Genomic DNA, 19,662 nt, shown 5'->3' on the forward strand with positions numbered 1-19,662 from the left:
CTAGTAACACTATGAGACAAAGCTAACCAGTGGTCTGTTGTCAAAGAGAATGAAAAGGGAGAGGAGGGAGGGAGGGAGGGAGGAGTGAAGGGAGGAAGGAAGGAAGGAAGGGAGGAAGGAGGAGGAAGGAAGGGAGGGAAAATGAAAAAGAAGAAAAGGGAGAAAAACACACATAGGAAAGTAGAGAAGTCCGTAAGTGCACCTCAGTGCTGAAGCTAAAAACAAACATCTTGGAATAGATAAGTGAAGGCTTGATGAATGAATAGACAGCTTGTCAGGTAATGGTTCAACAGACGATTTAATAGTGAATCAGACAATTAACAGGTCCCAACACATGTGCTGCTTTGTTGAGTATGGTGTCCTCAGGTAAGACTACTACAAAGGTTTTTATTTTAAGAAATTAAAAGTTTGCTGAGACTATAACAATGGACTTCAGAGCCAGGGTGCATTCAAGATCACTTTTGCAAGAAAAGACCTGAGAGCGTCTCATTCTTATTAGAGAGAAAGGAGCCTACACGTTCCCCCACGCAAAGCCTTCAGAAGTAACGTGCGTCTTGTAGACAGAAAGCTAACAGAGGATGATAGGTCTGGAGTTCTTCACTTAGCCCAACAGGGTCACTAGGAGATGAAAAGTTCTATGTGAGTCAAAATTACTGTGTGGAATCACCACTGCAGGTTTTTCCTACATAAGAGAGAAAAAAGAGAAATATTTGGTGCTACAAACCTTTGCATCCTAACACACCTGTTCTGTAAGCACCTGTTTCTGTAAAGAGATCACGGATTAGGTAGCGAGAAGGTTTCTGGTCAGGCACCTGGGTGAACAGCTCAAATGCCCTTCAAGGCTCCCTTGTTCTCTGCCAGAAACTGGCTAAAGCTTTTGACTTTGGGGTTTAGCCGGTGGGTGAGTTTGACATCACGGTCTGGCCTCATACGATAGAAACGACACATGTTGGCCATCTCCTCTGCTGCAGGAAATCCCAACTTCTCGTAAGCTTCTGGGGTGATCTTTAAAAAAAAAACAAAAAGACAAGAAACGTTATCATCCACATTTAAAACTCTGAAAATAATGATAGAGTTTCCTGATCAGTCTCCAGCCTGATTCCAGGACCCAAGAAACTTTGACCATTTCTCATAAACAGTTTGACAGCAAAGTCACTTCTTGGAACTATGTTGATGGCAAAAACTTGACCTGAATATATAGGTAAAGCTTTTTACCTTCTTTAATTACCCCATTTATTGAACATAGTTGTTTTTTCTGCATAGGTCTTGATGTGTTTGACTATAGGCTTCTGCCCCAGTCCCTGCCAGAAATGTGATATTAATACACTTGAGCCATTACAGTCTAATATCTGGATTGTGTTGGTCCCAGGTTGTTTTGGGTAAGCAGAAAATCTGTTCGCTGCTTCATCTGACCAGCTCTCATGTATTTTTCCTGGTGAAATTTGCCCGGCAATGCTCTGAGAAACTCCACCATCCAACCCTCCATGCAACACTAGGCTCTCTACTCTTGCCTTCTGGCTGATGTGCCCATCATGGTCACGCCCCTTCTCAGCAAGGAGAATCTTGACTTCAAATACCCAAGCTTCTGCCAAACAGAAGTACTGCCTATTGCACAGTAGTGGATGGCCTCAGGCTCTTTCCACAAAGCTCACTCCTGCATGCCTTCTGGCACTACGAGAACAATGGTTCTTCCCTCCTGAATTAGCAAAGACCAGGTGAAAGCATCAGATCTATATGCTTAGCTAAATAAGTAAAGAGATGAAAGATGACTACGATGGTTTAACGCATATGTGCGATCTAGAGAACTGATACATAGTGGTGGTCCGGGAGGTGGCACAGTGGATATAAAGCATTGGACTCTCAAGCACTAAGTTCTGAGTTCGATCGCTGGCAGCACATATACCAGAATAATAACTGGTTCTTTCTCTCTCCCTTCCTATATTTCTCATCAATAAATAATTAAAATCTTAAAGAGAAACAGAGAGTGAGAGAGAGAAGTGATACACATGAACTTGGGAAAAAAAAAACCAGAAGCAAGCAACCTGTTTCTAAGACTCTCATCATAGTGAGAACTATGATGGTTATCTTTGGGAAGTGGGAGGGTGGAGACCCAGAACTCTGGTGGGTATGGTGTGGAACTATATACACTGCAATCTTATAATCTTATAAACTACTATTAGTTACAAATAATAAATACAGTATCATATCTAGCTTAATGTATCTTTAACATTTTTAGATAGGTTCTAACCTCAGTATTCCACTGGGTCTTAAGGAAAAAAATGTGGCAGATCAACAATTTATACAAAATAATGAAGGGACCAGGCGGTGGTGCACTGGTTAAGCACTCACATCACAGTGTGTAACGACCCAGGTTCAAGCCCCTGGTCCCCACCTGCAGGGGGAAAGCTTCAGGAGTAAGTGGGTCAGGGCTGCCGGTGTCTCTCTGTCTCTTCCCCTCTCTCCCTCCTTTTCCTCCCCTTCTCAATTTCTCTGTCTCTATCAAATAATAAATAAAAATATATATTTTTTAAAAAGAAAATAATGACTTCCATACACTATTGTAAATTTTTAAAAAGTTAAGAAAAACTCACGTTCAAAAATAGAGGAATGGTCCCCACCTGCAGGAGGGAAGCTTTGTGAGTGGTGAAGCAATGTTGCAGGTATCTCTCTATCACCCCCTTGCCTCTAGATTTCTGGCTGTCTCTATACAATAAATAAAATAAAGATAATACCAAAAAAAATTTAAAATAGAGGAATGGTAAAAGTAAACTATGGTCTGTAAGCTCTAAGAATATTAAGCAGTTACTAAAACTAGAGGCTTTTAAAGAAGTTCAACAAAAACTGAAATATTATCATAATAAATGTCAAATGAAAATCAGGTACAAATGGCATCTATAGTGTTGATTTTCTTAAATATCTATGACTAGAAGAAAGTCGCCAAATCTTAGCAGTTGCTACATCTGATACAGTTATGTGTGATTTTATTTCCTTTTTTATATAATTTTATGTTTCACACAATTTGTATTTTTTATTTCTGAAATCAGAAAAGGATTTAAAAAATAAAAGTAGAAGCATGGAAGATGACTTCTAAAATTCCTCATGTTGTTATGTTTGATAGCTAACATCCCTCAGGAAAATGAAGAATTCTCCTGCAGACTTTTGAAGGAAAGCGATTTGTTCTGGGTGTCTCATTTTCTCCGGTGGGACGGGATCAGCAGTTTCACCCTGAGAATTACTGAAGCAATTTGTTCTGGGACACAAGCCATGAAGCAGGTAAACACCTTCAGACCAGACTGGGGGCGTCTCTAGTCTGCCGGGGTTAAAGCGCCACCTTGTGGGCAAATGCATCCTTCCCCAGAGCCGCATAACACCTAAGAATTTTCCCACTCTAGTGGTGTCTGAGTCTGACCAGTTCTGAAAAACAGAAGTAACCATCTTGTAGAATTTCTAGTCTCTAATGGCCTAGAGCTTTAGTGAAAGAGAAGTTTTGGCTGCATTGTGAAACATCTTGATGTGGGAGTTGGACGGTAGCGCAGCGGGTTAAGCGCATGTGGCACAAAGCGCAAGGGTTCAAGCCCCGGCTTCCCCACCTGTAGGGGAGTCGCTTCACAGGCGGTGAAGCAGGTCTGCAGGTGTCTCTCTTTCTCTCCCTCTCTCTGTCTTCCCCTCCTCTCTCCATTTCTCTCTGTCCTATCCAACAACAACATCAATAACAACAACAACAATGAAAAACAAGGGCAACAAAAGGGAAAATAAATTAATTAATTTTTAAAATTAAAAAAAAAAAAAGAACCATCTTGATATACCAAGAATAATTGAGGACCAGGTAATGTGATCGAGATGCAGGAAATCTGAGTCATCCAAAACTCTGGTTCTCTGAGAATACACACATACACACACACACACACACACACACACACACACACACACACACAATTTGCCCACTTGTCCTACCCTTACAGAATTCAGCTCCACAAGACAAATGAATATAAGATCATCAGCCACTGAGAATTTTGCACCAGGTACAACTGAATTGGCAGGTCACCTAATAAATCCTCATTTTGAGTGGGTGGCAGTATTCTTAGATTAGGGAATAATTTATCTTGTCTATGAAAGTGTGTGTAGATTTCAGTGAGATCCCCAGACCTCTCAGTGACAACTAGAAAAATCCTTCCCAAAACAAGATCTCTCCAGTTGATCATAGCTCCAGTTCCTAAGGCTGAATTAGGAATCTAAATACCTCCAGGACCAAAAATTGAAGATGAAAACAAAAGCCAAGTTGCCTCTAGCTCTGGAAAACTTTCTGTAGCAGGGATCAACAAACTCTGTCTCAAAAGGCTAACTATAATATTTCAGTCTGTGCAGATCAGATGGTCTCTGTTGCAACTACTCAACCCTACCACTGAATCATAAAAACAGCTGTCCACAATGCATCTGCAATGATAGGACTGTGTTCCAATAAATCTACCATTATAGGCTGTAGAGATAGCATAATGGCTATGCAAATAGACTTCCATGCCCGAGGCACCAAAAGTCCCTAGTTCAATCCTCAGCACTGCCTTAGCCCAGAGCTGAGCAGCACTCTGGTCTATATCTGAATCTTTCACTCTGTTTATCTCTCATTAACATAAATAAACAAAATATTAAAACAAAAGTCACGTCGTCATAATTCATAAAAACATTTTTTGAATATTTAAAAAACATAAACACACACACAAAAAAAAACCCACAAACACACACAATAAATCTACAGTTATGAAAGTAGGCTTAAAGAGAGACCCCTACTATAGAAAGATGCCAGTGCTGGGTAGATAGGACCTTGAAAATCATACAAAGCTTTTAAATGGGAGCAAGAGGCTCTCAGATAATGCCTGCCGGCTTGACAGATGGGCTGGGTCCTCCTTTCAGCTCCATGGAAATCTATCGTCAATTCCCACTGTCTTCCTCGTCCTCTTTCTCTCTTTAATTTTACTATTGGGTAGAGACAGAGAGAAACTGAGAGGGGAAGGGGAAATAAAGATAGAGAGAGGGACAGAGAAACACCCGCAGCCCAGCTTCACCACTCATGAAGCTTCCCCCTGCAGGTGGGGACCAGGGGCTTGAACCTGGATCCTTGCGCACTATGGTGTGTGCACTTAACAAAGCACACCTCTGCCTGGCCTCTTTCTCATGTTCTTTCTCCTTCCTCATGTCACACCTGTTTAGAGAAGTGGCTGTTAATGTTCAATATTCTGATTTCACTCACTTTTCTGTAAAATGTCTCACAACCAAACTCTAGTCCACATCAGTCCTGGCAGAATACACCCTGGCCAGTTACTGAGTGCTAAGTGCCAGCCTCAATAACAGTCACCTCCTACATGCATCTCAGTTTATTTTCACAACGATCCTAACAGTAAGATCTAGGGGGTAGGGGTAGATAGAATAATGGTTATGCAGGGAGTCGGGCTGTAGCGCAGCGGGTTAAGCGCAGGTGGCGCAAAGCACAAGGACCGGCATAAGGATCCCGGTTCGAACCCCGGCTCCCCACCTGCAGGAGAGTCGCTTCACAGGCGGTGAAGCAGGTCTGTAGGTGTCTATCTTTCTCTCCTCCTCTCTGTCTTCCCCTCCTCTCTCCATTTCTCTCTGTCCTATCCAACAATGACAACAACAATAATAACTACAACAATAAAACAACAAGGGCAACAAAAGGGAATAAATAAATAAAATAAATATTTAAAAAAATAAATAAATAAAAATAATGGTTATGCAAAGAGACTGTCATTCCTCTGAGGTTCCAAAGTCCCAGGTTCAATCACCCACACTACCATAAGCCAGAGCTGAGTAGTGCTCTGGTTAAAAAAAAAAAAAAAAAAAAAAAGGTCTGGGAGGTGGTGTAGTGGATAAAGCATTGGATTCTCAGCTGTGAGGTCTTGAGTTCAATCCTTGGCAAACATGTACCAGAGTTATGTCTGGTTCTTTCTCTCTATTTTCCTATCTTTCTCATTACATAAATTCTTTTTAAAAAAGAAAAAAAAAAGACATAGGAACTTTTTTTTTTTTTTTTTAGCATGGGAGGAAACTGAGGCTAGACAGGTTAAGTAACTTGCCAAGACTGGCAGGTGAAGGGGTTTGTCAACCCACCCACCCAGACTGCTTCCGGTTCATTCACATTGAAAGTGCCAGAATCTGTCAACTGATGGGATGTAGGCCAAAGTGGCCTCTTGTAAACACATTTACATCTCCTAAGAACTCACCTTTGCATCTCGGACTTCTTTTCCTAAGCTCTTGGACAAGACATCAGCATATTGCTGCACTGTTAGTGCTTCTGCACTAAGACCCACAGCCTTTCCGAAGAACTCCTCTGGAGAATTGAAAATGCTAGAGACGACTCCTCCAACATCAGCCACAGAGATGCCATCCATTGGTATGTCTCCCATAGGCAGAGCTACTTAAGAACAAAATAAAGTTATAAGCAGTGTGACATCAGCTCCTTGATACGTCCCAAACACATGAGTTAATCAACAGCCAGTGAAAAAGTATTGGAAAGGGAGTCAGATGGTAGTGCAGCAGGTTAAGCGCAGGTGGAGCAAAGCGCAAGGACTGGCTTAAGGATCCCAGTTCGAGCCCCCAGCTCCCCACCTGCAGGGGAGTCACTTCACAAGCGGTGAAGCAGGTCTGCAGGTGTCTGTCTTTCTCTCCCCCTCTCTGTCTTTCCCTCCTCTCTCCATTTCTCTTTGTCCCATTCAGCAACGACGACATCAATAATAACAATAAAAAGGGGGCAGCAAAAGGGAATAAATAAGTAAATAAATATTTTTTAAAAGTATTGGAATACACATCCATCCAAAAAGATCTGTGTACACATATGTTCTTGGCAGCACAATTTGTAATAGCCAAAACCTGGAAGCAACCCAGGTGTCCAACAACAGATGAGTGGCTGAGCAAGTTGTGGTCTATATGCACAATGGAATACTACTCAGCTGTAAAAAATGGTGACTTCACCGTTTTCAGCCGATCTTGGACGGACCTTGAAAAAATCATGTTGAATGAAATAAGTCAGAAACAGAAGGATGAATATGGGATGATCTCACTCTCAGGCAGAACTTGAAAAACAAGATCAGAAAAGAAAACACAAGTAGAACCTGAACTGGAATTGGCATATTGCCCCCAAGTAAAAGACTCTGGGGTGGGTGGGTGGGTGGGGAGAATACAGGTCCATGAAGGACGATAAATGACATAGTGGGGTTTGTATTGTTAAATGGGAAACTGGGGAATGTTATGCATGTACAAACTATTGTATTTACTGTTGAATGTAAAACATTAATTCCCCAATAAAGAAATAAATTTTTTTTAAAAGTATTGGAACACAGTAAAGTCAGGTGGCTACAGCCTAAGCACAATTACAAGATTTTATGAGAAAATACCATAATAACTTGAGATTGGTTTAAAGAGCTATTTATTTATTGTCAGAGAAAAATGAAGAAAAGAGAGAGAAGATCAGAATGCCGCTCAATTCTGGTATCAGGTGGTGCCTGGGATTGAACCCACAACCTCTGGTGCCCTGAGCAGGCAAGTTAGATAACAAATTGTGCTAGCTTTCATCTGGGTGATTTTTTTTTTTTTTTTTTTGCCTCTATGGTTATTGCTGGGGCTCAGTGCCTACATTATGAATGTACTGCTCGTGGAGGCCATTTTCCCCATTTTGTTGCCCTTGTTGTTGTTGTTGTTATTGTTGCCATTGCTGTTGTTGTTGGATAGGACAAAAAGAAATTGAATAAATAAATACAGATAGTTAAATAAAAAGGGGACCAGGTGGTGGCACACCTGGTTAAGCACACACACTACAGTATACAAAGACCCAGGTTCAAGCCGCTGGTCCCCACCTGTAGGGGGAAAGCTTCTCTCTGTCTCGTTCTGTCTCTATCTCCCCTCCCCTCTCAATTTCTCTCTGTCTCTATCCAATAACAAATAAATAAAAACATTTTTTAATTTTTTTTATTTATTCCCTTTTGTTGCCTGGTTGTTTTATTGTTGTAGTTATTGTTGTTGTTGTTGTTGCTGTTGTTGGACAGGACAGAGAGAAATGGAGAGAGGAGGGGAAGACAGAGAGGGGGAGAGAAAGACACTGCAGACCTGCTTCACCGCCTGTGAAGCGACTCCCCTCCAAGTGGGGAGCTGGGGACTCGAACTGGGATCCTTCTGCCAGTCCTTGCGCTTTGTGCCACATGCACTTAACCTGCTGCGCTACCGCCCGACTCCCATAAAAACATTTTTAAAACAGAAAAAAGATCATAAAAAAAAAAAGGAGGGAAGGAGGGAGGAAGAAAGGGATCTTGACGTCATCTTGTCCAATGTTCCCCATGAAGCATGAGGAAACAGGTCCCAGAGCTGACGACTCAGGTAAGGAGAATCAGCGCTGGACTGCAGTGCAACTCTTTGGTGTCAGATCCAACAGCCAGTTCTCAGGCTCCTACATTTTAACTGCCCCAGACAAGTCTAGAACAACTTGGTCTCCCACTGCACGCTTCACATGGAGCCAAACACATGGTAGACACTCAGACGATATGTATTCACCAAAAAGAAAAAAGGGAGGGAGGGAAAGAGGACTCAGAGAAGGGGGAACAGTGAGTGTCTGGTTCACCCTGACTAGAATCTTCCATTTACCCAAAGTATAGTAGTCTCCATCCGAGGCCTTCGCGGGCTTCCACAAGGTGAGGAAGTTTTCAAAGTATGCTGCCAGGCGGACACTGGTCATAGGGACGCCGATGGACCAGAAATACTCCTCCACTTCTCCTTTCCCATCAAAGTGTGGCACCTCCAACTTGCCGCCACTTAGGCGTTTGACATTCTCTAGGCCGCTGTACACCACGTGCTTCAGGCCCAGGCGCTTGGCAGCATCTGCCACCATCTTCCCCTGAGGAAAAAAGAAACTTTATTTTGAGAATTTTTTTTTCTGATGATTATGATGATGACTGATGAATGAGAGAGAACCAGCGTATCGCTCTGGCACATGGATGTCAGGGACTGGATTCAAGACACTATGCTTGAGAGTCCATGTTTTATCCACTGCATCACCTCCCAGGTCACTCCTTCTGTTTTTGTTTGCTCAGTTTTGTTGTCTTTGCCTCCACGGTTATCACTGGGGCTTGGTGCCAGCACTATGAACCCAGTGTTCCTGGAGGCCATTTTTTTCCATATATATATATATATATATATATATATATATATATATATATAATTTTTATTATTATTGGATAGGAGAGACAGAAATTGAAAGAGGAAGGGAAGATAGAAGGGGAGAGAAAGAAAGAAAGACTCTTGCATGTAGTCCCTATCAGGCCACCCCACCAGCTGGGGTGCTAGACAGGGAGTCCTGAGATTCCCACACAGACATGATGGGCCTAGACGTCGAAAAGATCCTTCTCTCCATTGTCACTGGTCATCTCCATCAGGAACAACATAATGGACCCCGTTGTGGGCCCCCATAGGACCTTGCCCTCAACTTGGATCAACAACAGTAGAGAATGTTCTATCCTCCGAAGGGAGGCTGGATAACATATTCTATTTACCACCTGAGGAAGATGGGTTCTGAAATTGGTGCAACTTGGAATGTTCTTACTCACGACCACAGAATGCAAGCTCAGACCTACAGGGATGCAAAGGTTATACAGGCTCCTATGCTGAATATGGGCCCAAGATCAAATTGATGGGGTTTACAGTCAACAATACTGATCCACTTAATCCATATTTGGGAGCTACTCTCTTCCCTGATCCAGCTTTCTAGCCCTTTCTCCAACCATGACATCATCTCCCCACACAATAACTTGGGTCCATCTGCATATCAGAGGTCAGGCTCAGGAAAAAACTAGTATAGTTATAGGCCCCTTGGAATATAACTAAAATAGGCCTAATAGCTATCTACAAAACGGAGACCCCAAATCTTCATCTGCAATATGCTTGATCAGTTTGTTCTGCATTATATCTTAATTCTTTTTCAGCCACCACATTCCAGATGCTACCATGATGACAACTGGACTTCCCTGGGCAGATGACCCCACCAATGTGTCCTGGAGCCCCATCTCCCCAGAACCCCGCCCCACTAGGGAAAGACAGACTGGAAGTATGGATTGACCTGCCAAGGCCCATGTTCAGCGGGGAAGCAATTATAGAAGCCAGACCTTCCACCTTCTGCATCCCATTATGAGCCTGTGCCCATACTCCCAGAGGGATAAAGAATAGGAAAGCTATCAGGGGAGGGGAAGAGATGTGGAGTTCTGGGGGTGGGAATTGTGTGGAGTTGTACCCCTCTTATCCTATGGTTTTTGTCAGTGTTTCTTTTTTATAAATAAATTTTTAAAGGAGATTTAGTGTACAGTCTCACAGACATACATACAATTCCCTATCATCATCACACATACACACTATTGTCTCAGCATCATAATTTGGGATCAGATCAGTAGTCAGGCCGACATACAACTGAAGCTGACCCATGTATTATAACATTTTATAGTTCTGTTCACTTTTTGAAATGTTATTTATTTTAATCAGAGAGATAACAGAAAGATACAGAGAGAGAGACTGAGACTATTGCTCAGCTCTGGCTGACAGTGGTGCTGGGATTGAACCTGGGACCTTGGGATCTCAGAGCTTCAGGAATGAGTCTTTCGCAGAATCATTATTACTACCTCCCCACCCCTCATTCTGTTCACTTTTTTTTGTAATTAATTTTTTAATTTTTTTAATACTTATTTCCTTTTGTTGCCTTTGTTATTTTATTGTTGTAGTGATTGTTGTTACTGATGTTGTTATTGGATAGGACAGAGAGAAATGGAGAGAGGAGGGGAAGACAGAGAGGGGGAGAGAAAGCCACCGATTGTGAAGCCACTCCCCTACAGGTGGGGAGCCGGGGACTCGAACTGGGATCCTTACGCCGGTCCTTGCACTTTGTGCCACGTATGCTTAACCCCTGTTCTCTTTTTATATGGTGTTTTTTGTTCCCTTTCCCTGTGGTTAATATTGTACACTTATGTGCTTACTTATTTATTCCTTTCTGTTCACACCCATGACTAATTTGCCCCCCAAATTCTCTGCTCGTTACATTTTTGTTCTTCCCATGTGACTTTCTGAATAAACCTATTTTGTGAGGTACCCTTACTATCACCCCAATATTGCCATCTACAAATGAAAGATGAATTGAGAATCTAATGACTGGCTCACTACACTGTCACTTTCAAATATCCAATGTCTTAAGATTTGGAAAGGTGCCATTGATTTCATAATCAAAGGTACCACTAACGAGTACCTGCAGTACATATATTTCCCAGAGAGCTATTTTGGACTAAGGCTTACATGTGGTCCAGACTGGAGGACCCAAGGAGGACAGAGGAGCGAAGGAAGGTAAGAGGGAAAAGTTCTATAGTGGTTCTCACCTGACACACTTCCTTTTCTTTACTGAGATGGTCCCAGAAGTTGGTCACGACGAAGGCCCCATATGCACCTTGAAATGCAGCCTCTATGGAAGCTTTATCATTCAGGTCTCCTTTGACAACCTCAGCACCAAGGTCCCGGAGCTCCAGTGCTTTGGGACGAGTCACATCCCTGGTCAGGGCTCTTACAGCAAACTTTTTGTTCTCTAAGATGGCCCTGGCCACAGAGCCGCCTTGAGCTCCTGCAGGATGAGGAAGGAACAAACATGGGAAGGTTGAGAAACAATTGCCACAAAAGAATTTGAGCGGGAAGTTCCAGTGTTCAGAGCAGAGCTTCTATAACTATTTTAGAAGGCATCCCTGGTACAGGTAGATAACATAGTGGTTATGTAGAGACTCTCATGCCTGAGGCCCTAAGTCCCAGGTCCAATACCCCACACCATTATAAACCAGAGCTGAGCAGTGCTCTGGTAGAAAAGAAGAAGGAGAAAAAGAAGGGAGTCCAGCGGTAGCACAGCGGGTTAAGCGCAGGTGGTGCAAAGAACAAGGACCAGCATAAGGATCCAGGTTCAAGCCCCTGGCTCCCCACCTACAGGGGAGTCGCTTCACAAGTGGTGAAGCAGGTCTGCAGGTGTCTATCTTTCTCTCCCCTCTCTGCCTTCCCCTCCTCTCTCCATTTCTCTCTGTCCTATCCAACAACGACATCAATAAAAACAATAATAACTACAGCAATAAAAAAATAACAGCAAGGGCAACAAAAGGGAATAAATAAATAAATATTTTTTAAAAAAACCTAAAACACTGTGTCCGTATTACACCAAAGAAGTGGAAAGGAAAGCAGGAAAAAGAACATTCAGAATACAAGCAGACTCCATGTGATGCAGAAGTTTGGCATAGTGGATAAAGTGTTGGACTCTCAAACATGAAGTTCTGAGTTCAGTCCCCAGCAGCACACGTACCAGAGTGATGTCCCATTCTTTCTCTCTCTTCCTATCTTTCTCATTAATAGACAAAATATTTTTAGAAAAAATAGAAAGGGAAACTACATTTTTAAAAATGTGTTTTGCTTTAAAAAAAAAGACTCCAAAAATTTTATATATCACAGTAGAAATAAATTTTCAATAGAAAGAAGTAGGAGAAATATTCCAGAATCAGAGGGAGAAAATAAATATATGAAAAACAAGAGGGGGGAAGATAGTATAATGGTTATACAAACAGACACTCATTCCTGAGGCTCCAAGGTCCCAGGTTCAATCCCCTGCACCACCATAAACCAGAACCTACCAGTGCTCTGGTTAGAAAAAAGAAAGAAAAAAAAAGAACAGGGAGTCGGGCTGTAGCACAGCGGGTTAAGCGCACATGGTGCAAAACGAAAGGACCTTCACAAGGATCCCGGTTTGAGCCCCCAACTCCCCACCTGCAGGGGAGTCGCTTTATAAGCAGTGAAGCTGGTCTGCAAGTGTCTGTCTTTCTCTCCCCCTCTCTGTCTTCCTCTCCTCTCTCCATTTCTCTCTGTCCTATCCAACAACTTATCCAACAATGACGATACCCATAAAAACAACAATAATAACTACAACAATAAAATAACAAGAGCAACAAAAGGGAATAAAGAAATATGTTTTAAAACTTAAAAAAAAAAAAAGGGAAAAAAGAAGAAAAAAGAGTAAGAAAAGAAAATAACAATTCTGTGGTCCAGGAGGTGGTGCAGTGAGTAAAGCATTGGACTCTCTCAAGCATGAGATCCCAAGTTCTATCCCCAGCAGCACATGTACAGAGTGATGTCAGTTTCTTTCTCTTACCTCCTGTCTTTCTCATTAATAATTAAAATCTTTGAAAAAAAAAATAGAGAAAGAAAAATAAAAAAATTTAAAAAAGAACAGAAAAAAGAAAGTAACAATTCCCAGACTCCAAGGCTATTGAATGAGCTTCTAGATTGAGGGGTTCCTGAATACTGAACACAATGAATAAATGGGGCCAGAGAGATAGCATGATGGATTTGCAATAGTCTTTAATGCCTGGATTGCAAAGGTTCCAGGTTCAATCTCCATTTTTAAAAAATATTTATTTTATTTATTCCCTTTTGTTGCTCTTGTTGTTTTATTGTTGTAGTTATTATTGTTGTCGTTGTTGCTGTTGGATAGGACAGAGAGAAATGGAGAGAGGAGGGGAAGACAGAGAGGGGGAGAGAAAGATAGACACCTGCAGACCTGCTTCACCGCTTGTGAAGCGACTCCCCTGCAGGTGGGAAGTCAGGGCTTGAACTGGTATCCTTACACTGGTCCTTGTGCTTTGCACCACCTGCGCTTAACCCGCTGCACTACAGCCCGACTCCCTCAATCTCCATTTTTAAAATATGAATTGGATGGGGTGGAGGGGAATGGGTACAATTCCATTCCTGATATTGAGGATACTCTAATTACTTCTTTTTATTTATGTTTGTTTATTTTTATTACCAGAGCACTGTTCATCTCTGGGGCTTTGGAGCCTCAAGCATGAGTCTCTTTGCATCACCACTATGCCATCTACTCCCGCCCTCTGATTACTTCCTAATAGTTCTACTATTAAAACTGGGTTATCTTTGAGAACAGACACTGTTTTAACTCTTTATCCCTGCTTCCTAAGCATGTACTGAGACTAGTGTCTGACAAATTATAAGTTTTCGATATTTATTTGTTGAATGGAGTCTTGAATTGATCAGGATAATTAAAACATCTGTAGTCTTAATCCTCAATTTTTGAGGATGACAGCACTGCCAGTTCTGTGGCATGGAAAAAGCAAATGAAGGGGCTGAGGAGATAGCATAAAGATTATGCAAAAAAGCTTTTCATGCCAGAGACTGCAAAGATCTCAAGTTCAACTCCCAGCACCACTATAAGCCAGAGCAGAGCAGTGTTCCAGTCTCTGTATGCATCTTCCTCATTGAAATAAACTAATGAAATTTATTTAAGAGAGAGAGCAAATGGCATGACCCAGTGTGAACAAGTAAGAGGAGCTGGACCCCAAAACTGGGACTGGCTCTCCTATTTCCATTTTAATGTTTCCCAAAGAACCAATGCAGAATTTGTCACTTTTTTTTTCTTTATTGGGGAATTAATGTTTTACATTCAACAGTAAATACAATGGTTTGTACATGCATAACATTCCCCAGTTTCCCATTTAACAATACAACCCCCACTAGGTCCTCTGAATCCTTCTTGGACCTGTATTTTCCCCAACACCCACCCCAGAGTCTTTTACTTTGGTGAGATACGCCAATTCCATTTCAGTTCTACTTGTGTTTTCTTTTCTGATCTTGTTTTTCAACCTCTGCCTGAGAGTGAGATCATCCCATATTTATCCTTCTGTTTCTGACTTATTTCACTTAACATGATTTTTTCAAGGTCCATCCAAGATCGGCTGAAAACCGTGAAGTCACCATTTTTTACAGCTGAGTAGTATTCCATTGTGTATATATACCACAGCTTGCTCAGCCACTCATCTGTTGTTGGACACCTGGGTTGCATTTGTCACTTATTTATTTATTTATTTATTCCTTTTTGTTGCCCTTGTTTTATTGTTGTTGTCGTTGTTGGATAGGACAGAGAGAAATGGAGAGAGGAGAGGAAGACAGAGAGATAATTTTTTAATTATCTTTATTTATTGGATAGAGAGAGCCAGAAGGAAGGTAGGGAGAGAGACAGAGAGACACCAGCAGCACTGCTTCACTACTTGAAAAGCTTTCCCCCTTGCTATGCTAGTGGGATCTGGTGGTTCGCACCCTGGTCCTTGCACATTGTAACGTGTACTCAACCAGTACACCACCCAGTGCCATCACCCAGTCCCCTCTTTGCTTATTTTTTTGAATGATACCTTCCAGAACCGAGTTCAATTCCATATGATTCCAGCCTTCCTATCAGCCTCGCCACATCACCCCACCTCTCCTCCCTGTAGTGGGCTTGGCCTTCCTTGTATTTCTATTTCCCGACTCCTGCATCACCATCCATACCTTCTCATTGCCTTGCTCCCTTTTCCCTTATAAGGAGATAATTGGTCTCATTGGCCAGCTTGGCTACTTCCCCTGCACAGCTACCCCCTTATAAACTGTGACAATAAGTTTCCGTCCTCCGCCCCGGTACCCTGAGGGGGTTTGTTGTATCGTCTGCCGCCACCACAGTAGGCTGGGAAGACCCCTCAGCGAACTCATTCCAGCCTCTGTTGGCCCGAGGTTCCCCGCTCTCTGTCTGTCTCCTGGTGGCCAACAGGCCAGATGGAGAAGTGGGAGCCGGGCTGAGGAACCCGACAATAAATAACATAATTGTTCTGCAAATAGACTCTCATGCCTGAGGCTCCAAACCCCCGGGTTCAATACCCTGCACCACTGTAAGCAGAGCTGAGTAGTATTCTGCTTTACAAAATAAAATAAAATAATAGTAATAATAACTTTTAATAATCTAAACACGGGATAGGGCGGTAGTGCAGCAGGTTAAGCGCACGTGGTGCAAAGCGCAAGGACCTTCATAAGGATCCTTGTTCGAGCCCCCGGCTCCCCACCTGCAGGGAAGTCACTTCACAGGTGGTGAAGCAGGTCTGCAGGTGTCTGTCTTTCTCTCCCCCTCTCTGTCTCCCCCTCCTCTCTCCATTTCTCTCTGTCCTACCCAACAACGATGACAACAACAGCAGCAATAATAACTACAGCAATAAAAAAACAAGGACAACAGAAGGAAAAACAGATAAATAAATATAAAAAATAAATAAAAATAAAAAAACTAAACACAGTCAAGGTTACTGAACTAGGGACAAAAATTAATAAGTAATCAACCCACACTCTTAGGTAACTATGAATCAACTTTCTTCAACTCTGACTTATCTAATTTGATTCCATTCAGGGCCACTCCCATGCTGCAATCCAACTGCTTACTTTGGATGCAGAAGTGGCAATTCATGGTTAACAAGACTAAAATAGAGCTACCAACCTTCTTCTACTCCCATCCCCAAAGCTTTCCCCACATGGATGAATCACAATTTCATCCTTTCAGCCATTCAAGCCAAAACATTTCGAAGTCTTCCTTTATTCCTCTTTTCTCCCCTCTGACATCTGTGTGTCAGGTCACTGTAATTTTTTAGTGAAGTTGGGACCTTGTATATGTGCTATTTCACCACTATTCTGCTACTTTTTTATGCAGAAAGCAAGAGTGGAAAACAAGACAACACCAAAACTTTCTCCACAGTTATAGCACCTCCTGTCTAGTGACAGGTTTAAACTTAGATCATAGGCATGACATTGCAGGCCCCTACCTGGTGAACTATCTTTCTAGCCCTAAAATACTATTTTTAAAGATTTCTTTCCTTTTTTTTTTTTTTTTCCTTCCAGGGTTATCACTGAAGCTTGGTGCTTTGCACTGAGTCCAATGCTCCTGAAGGCCCTTTTTCCCATGTTGTTGCCCTTGTTGTAGTTGTTATTGTAGTTATAGCTATTGTTGTTGGATAGGACAGACAGAAATTGAGAGAGGACAGGAAAACAGAGAGGAGAGAAAAAATAGACACCTGCAGACTTGCTTCACCGCTTGCAAAGCAACCCCCCACCCCCCCTACAGATGGGGAGCTGGGGGCTTGAAATAGGATCTTTTTTTTTTTTTTTTTTTTGAAATAGGATCTTAACTTCAGTCCTTACACTTTGTGCCATGTGCACTTAACCCTGCACTGCAGCCCAGCCCCAAGATTTATTTTATTTTTGCAATCATTTGTGAGAGTTTCATATAAGAGAGAGTGAATGAGAGAGAGAGGGAGCTGGTTTAGTGCTGGGAATTAAACCCAGAATCTTCAAGCACAATAGTCATGTGCTCTACAAGCTGAACTATTTCCCCAGCCTAAAACAAATGTTTTAACACCAGTCATATCATGTCACTCCTCTGCTCAAAGACTTTCTCATGTGTTTAAGAAGATACTCTATTTTTACAGTCATCTGAGTACCTTACACAGGCATTCCCGTGTCTCATGACCTTTCTGAAGTCATTATCACGTCTCTATTGGTTTTTGAGAATCTATTTTTCTTTTCTCCACATGTTAGTCCTTGCTTTCTTTCAGATAAAATCCCTCTCCTCATAGAGCTTAGACTCTAACGAGAGAAGACAGTCATGAAAGGAACCCAACAGGGAAGGAAACTGGACAGCATCAGAAATGACAGTTAAAAAAAAAACTAGACATTGTAGGTATGGAAATAGTTTAGTCAGTAGAATACACACTTTGCCATGAAGGAGCACTGCTCAGCTCTGATTTATGGTAGTGCAGGGCATTGAACCTGAGATTTCTGAGCCTCAAGAATGAGAGGCTCTTTACATAACCATTATGCTACCTAGCGATAGGGTACAATGGAGTTTCCATTTCAGATATGGAAGCAGGGGTGGAGTGGGGATCAGGAGCTCGCTCACCCAATAGAATGCACATTTTACCATGCAGAAGGACCCAATTAGGAGGGAAGATGGTGGCACACCTGGTTAAGTGCACATATCATCATGAACAAGGATCCGGGTTCAAGTCCCTGCTCCCTGCGTGCAGCGGGGGATGCTTCGTGCATGGCAAAGCAGGTCTGTAGGTGTCTATCTTTCTCTCTTCTCTCTCTCCCCTCTCCCCTCTCAATTTATCTCTGTTCTGTCAAAAAAAAAAAATCAAGGATCCACATAGCAGCAACATGTACTGCGTCAGGGCACAATCTATGAGTGGTGGAGCACCTCTGTGGTGTCTCTCCATTTCCCTCCCTCCCTCAGTGTCTCTGTTTAAAATTTAAAAGGAAAATAAACCCCTCCCAAAGCAGTAAAACCATGCAAACATGAGGCCTCAGTAGGCATAAAGAAGTAAATAAATGCCAGAGAGATTACTTGGGAGAGTGCCTGCTTTGCCATCTGTGCCACCCAGATTCCAGCTCCCAGTAGACTACATGGAAGGTGCTTTGGCACTGTGGGAAGCCTCAGCACTGCAGTGTTTTTCTCTCTCTCTACCTGCAAAAGTTGACCCAGAGTAGTAAAGCCTCAGTAACAACAACAATATGGAGGCCAGGATAGTCCTCATGGAGAAGGGGGGATGATGGATTAGAAGCTTCTGTGACAAGAAGGGAAAGCAGCCCCCACACCTATGGACATCTAATCTCTGACAAAGGGGTTCAGACTATTACATGGGAAAAGCAGAGTCTCTTCAACAAATGGTATTGGAAAAAATGGGTTGAAACATGCAGAAGAATGAAACTGAATCACTGTATTTCACCAAATACAAAAGTAAATTCCAAGTGGATCAAGGACTTAGATGTTAGACCAGCAACTATCAGATACTTAGAAGAAAATATTGGCAGAACTCTTTTCCGCATAAATTTCAAAGACATCTTCAATGAAACGAATTCAATTACAAAGAAGACTAAGGCAAGTATAAACCTATGGGACTACATCAAATTAAAAAGCTTCTTCACAGCAAAAGAAACCACTACCCAAACCAAGAGACCCCTCACAGAATGGGAGAAGATCTTTACATGCCATACATCAGACAAGAGCTTAATAACCAACATATATAAAGAGCTTGCCAAACTCAACAACAAGACAACAAATAACCCCATCCAAAAATGGGGGGAGGACTTGGACAGAATATTCACCACAGAAGAGATCCAAAAGGCTGAGAAACACATGAAAAAATGCTCCAAATCTCTGATTGTCAGAGAAATGCAAATAAAGACAACATTGAGACCATTGCTAATAAGTCAGTCGCCCTGCCCGTTTACCAGTTCTAAACTCAAGCAATAGGATATTTTCTTCATTTCCTCTAAAGGTTTCTTTGTTCACCTGAGGCTAGTACGCCCAGACATCAAGAACAGGAAGATGGCAAAGTGAAAAAGTAAAGTCTTCACGCACTTACAAAGTAAGGAATCCTCTTACCTGTTGCTCCAAACACTACAATGACTTTCTTGCTGGTCATGTTACTGAACAGAGAGTTAGTGGAGTAGCAGAACGTTCTGAGAACAGTGACAGGCAGCTGGAGTGTAGTTTCCTTTTGTGTGCAAGAACTATAAACCACGTCTGATTACCACACCCATCGCATTGCCCCTCCCTTGTTAAGTTTTGACCAGTTAGTTTATTCACTGTGACTCTGCAACTTTTTAAAAGAGGTTTCATTCATCCACTCTCTCAGTTGTTCAGCAAATGTGTATTGGATTTTTTTTGGGGGGTGGGGGAATGTGTATTTACTTATCACCAACTAGCTTACCCACTGTGACAATGCAACTTCTAAATGAGGCTTC

At 42.2% G+C, this 19,662-nt stretch overlaps 1 protein-coding gene across 2 annotated transcripts; it reads right to left on the reverse strand.

Annotated features, from left to right (window-relative positions):
• Nucleotides 1-279: 279 nt before the first annotated feature.
• On the reverse strand, nt 280-19,427 carry LOC103110632 (nmrA-like family domain-containing protein 1). Of its 2 annotated transcripts, XM_016186711.2 has the most exons (6): nt 19,301-19,427; nt 11,409-11,647; nt 8,644-8,893; nt 6,234-6,424; nt 813-1,005; nt 280-682 (listed from the first exon to the last, which is right to left on the reverse strand). In XM_016186711.2, the coding sequence occupies exons 1-5, from the start codon at nt 19,338-19,340 to the stop codon at nt 826-828; spliced, it is 900 nt and encodes a 299-aa protein (XP_016042197.1). In that variant the 5' UTR covers nt 19,341-19,427; the 3' UTR covers nt 280-682; nt 813-825. The 2 variants fall into 2 exon arrangements, with proteins under 2 accessions (XP_016042197.1, XP_007519858.1); XM_007519796.3 differs by having other exon boundaries at nt 280-1,005.
• Between the last annotated feature and the right edge of the window lie 235 nt (nt 19,428-19,662).

The sequence above is a fragment of the Erinaceus europaeus genome, chromosome 9 (assembly GCF_950295315.1).
Source record: "Erinaceus europaeus chromosome 9, mEriEur2.1, whole genome shotgun sequence".
Classification (NCBI taxonomy): domain Eukaryota; kingdom Metazoa; phylum Chordata; class Mammalia; order Eulipotyphla; family Erinaceidae; genus Erinaceus; species Erinaceus europaeus.

Coding starts and splice junctions, on each gene's coding strand:
- LOC103110632 (XM_016186711.2), bottom strand. CDS start 19,340: ATGACCAGCAAGAAAGTCATTGTAGTGTTTGGAGCAACAG. Junction 11,648..19,300: donor TGTAGTGTTTGGAGCAACAG/GTAAGAGGATTC, acceptor CTCATCCTGCAG/GAGCTCAAGGCGGCTCTGTG. Junction 6,425..8,643: donor TGGAGACTACTATACTTTGG/GTAAATGGAAGA, acceptor GTTCTTAAGTAG/CTCTGCCTATGGGAGACATA.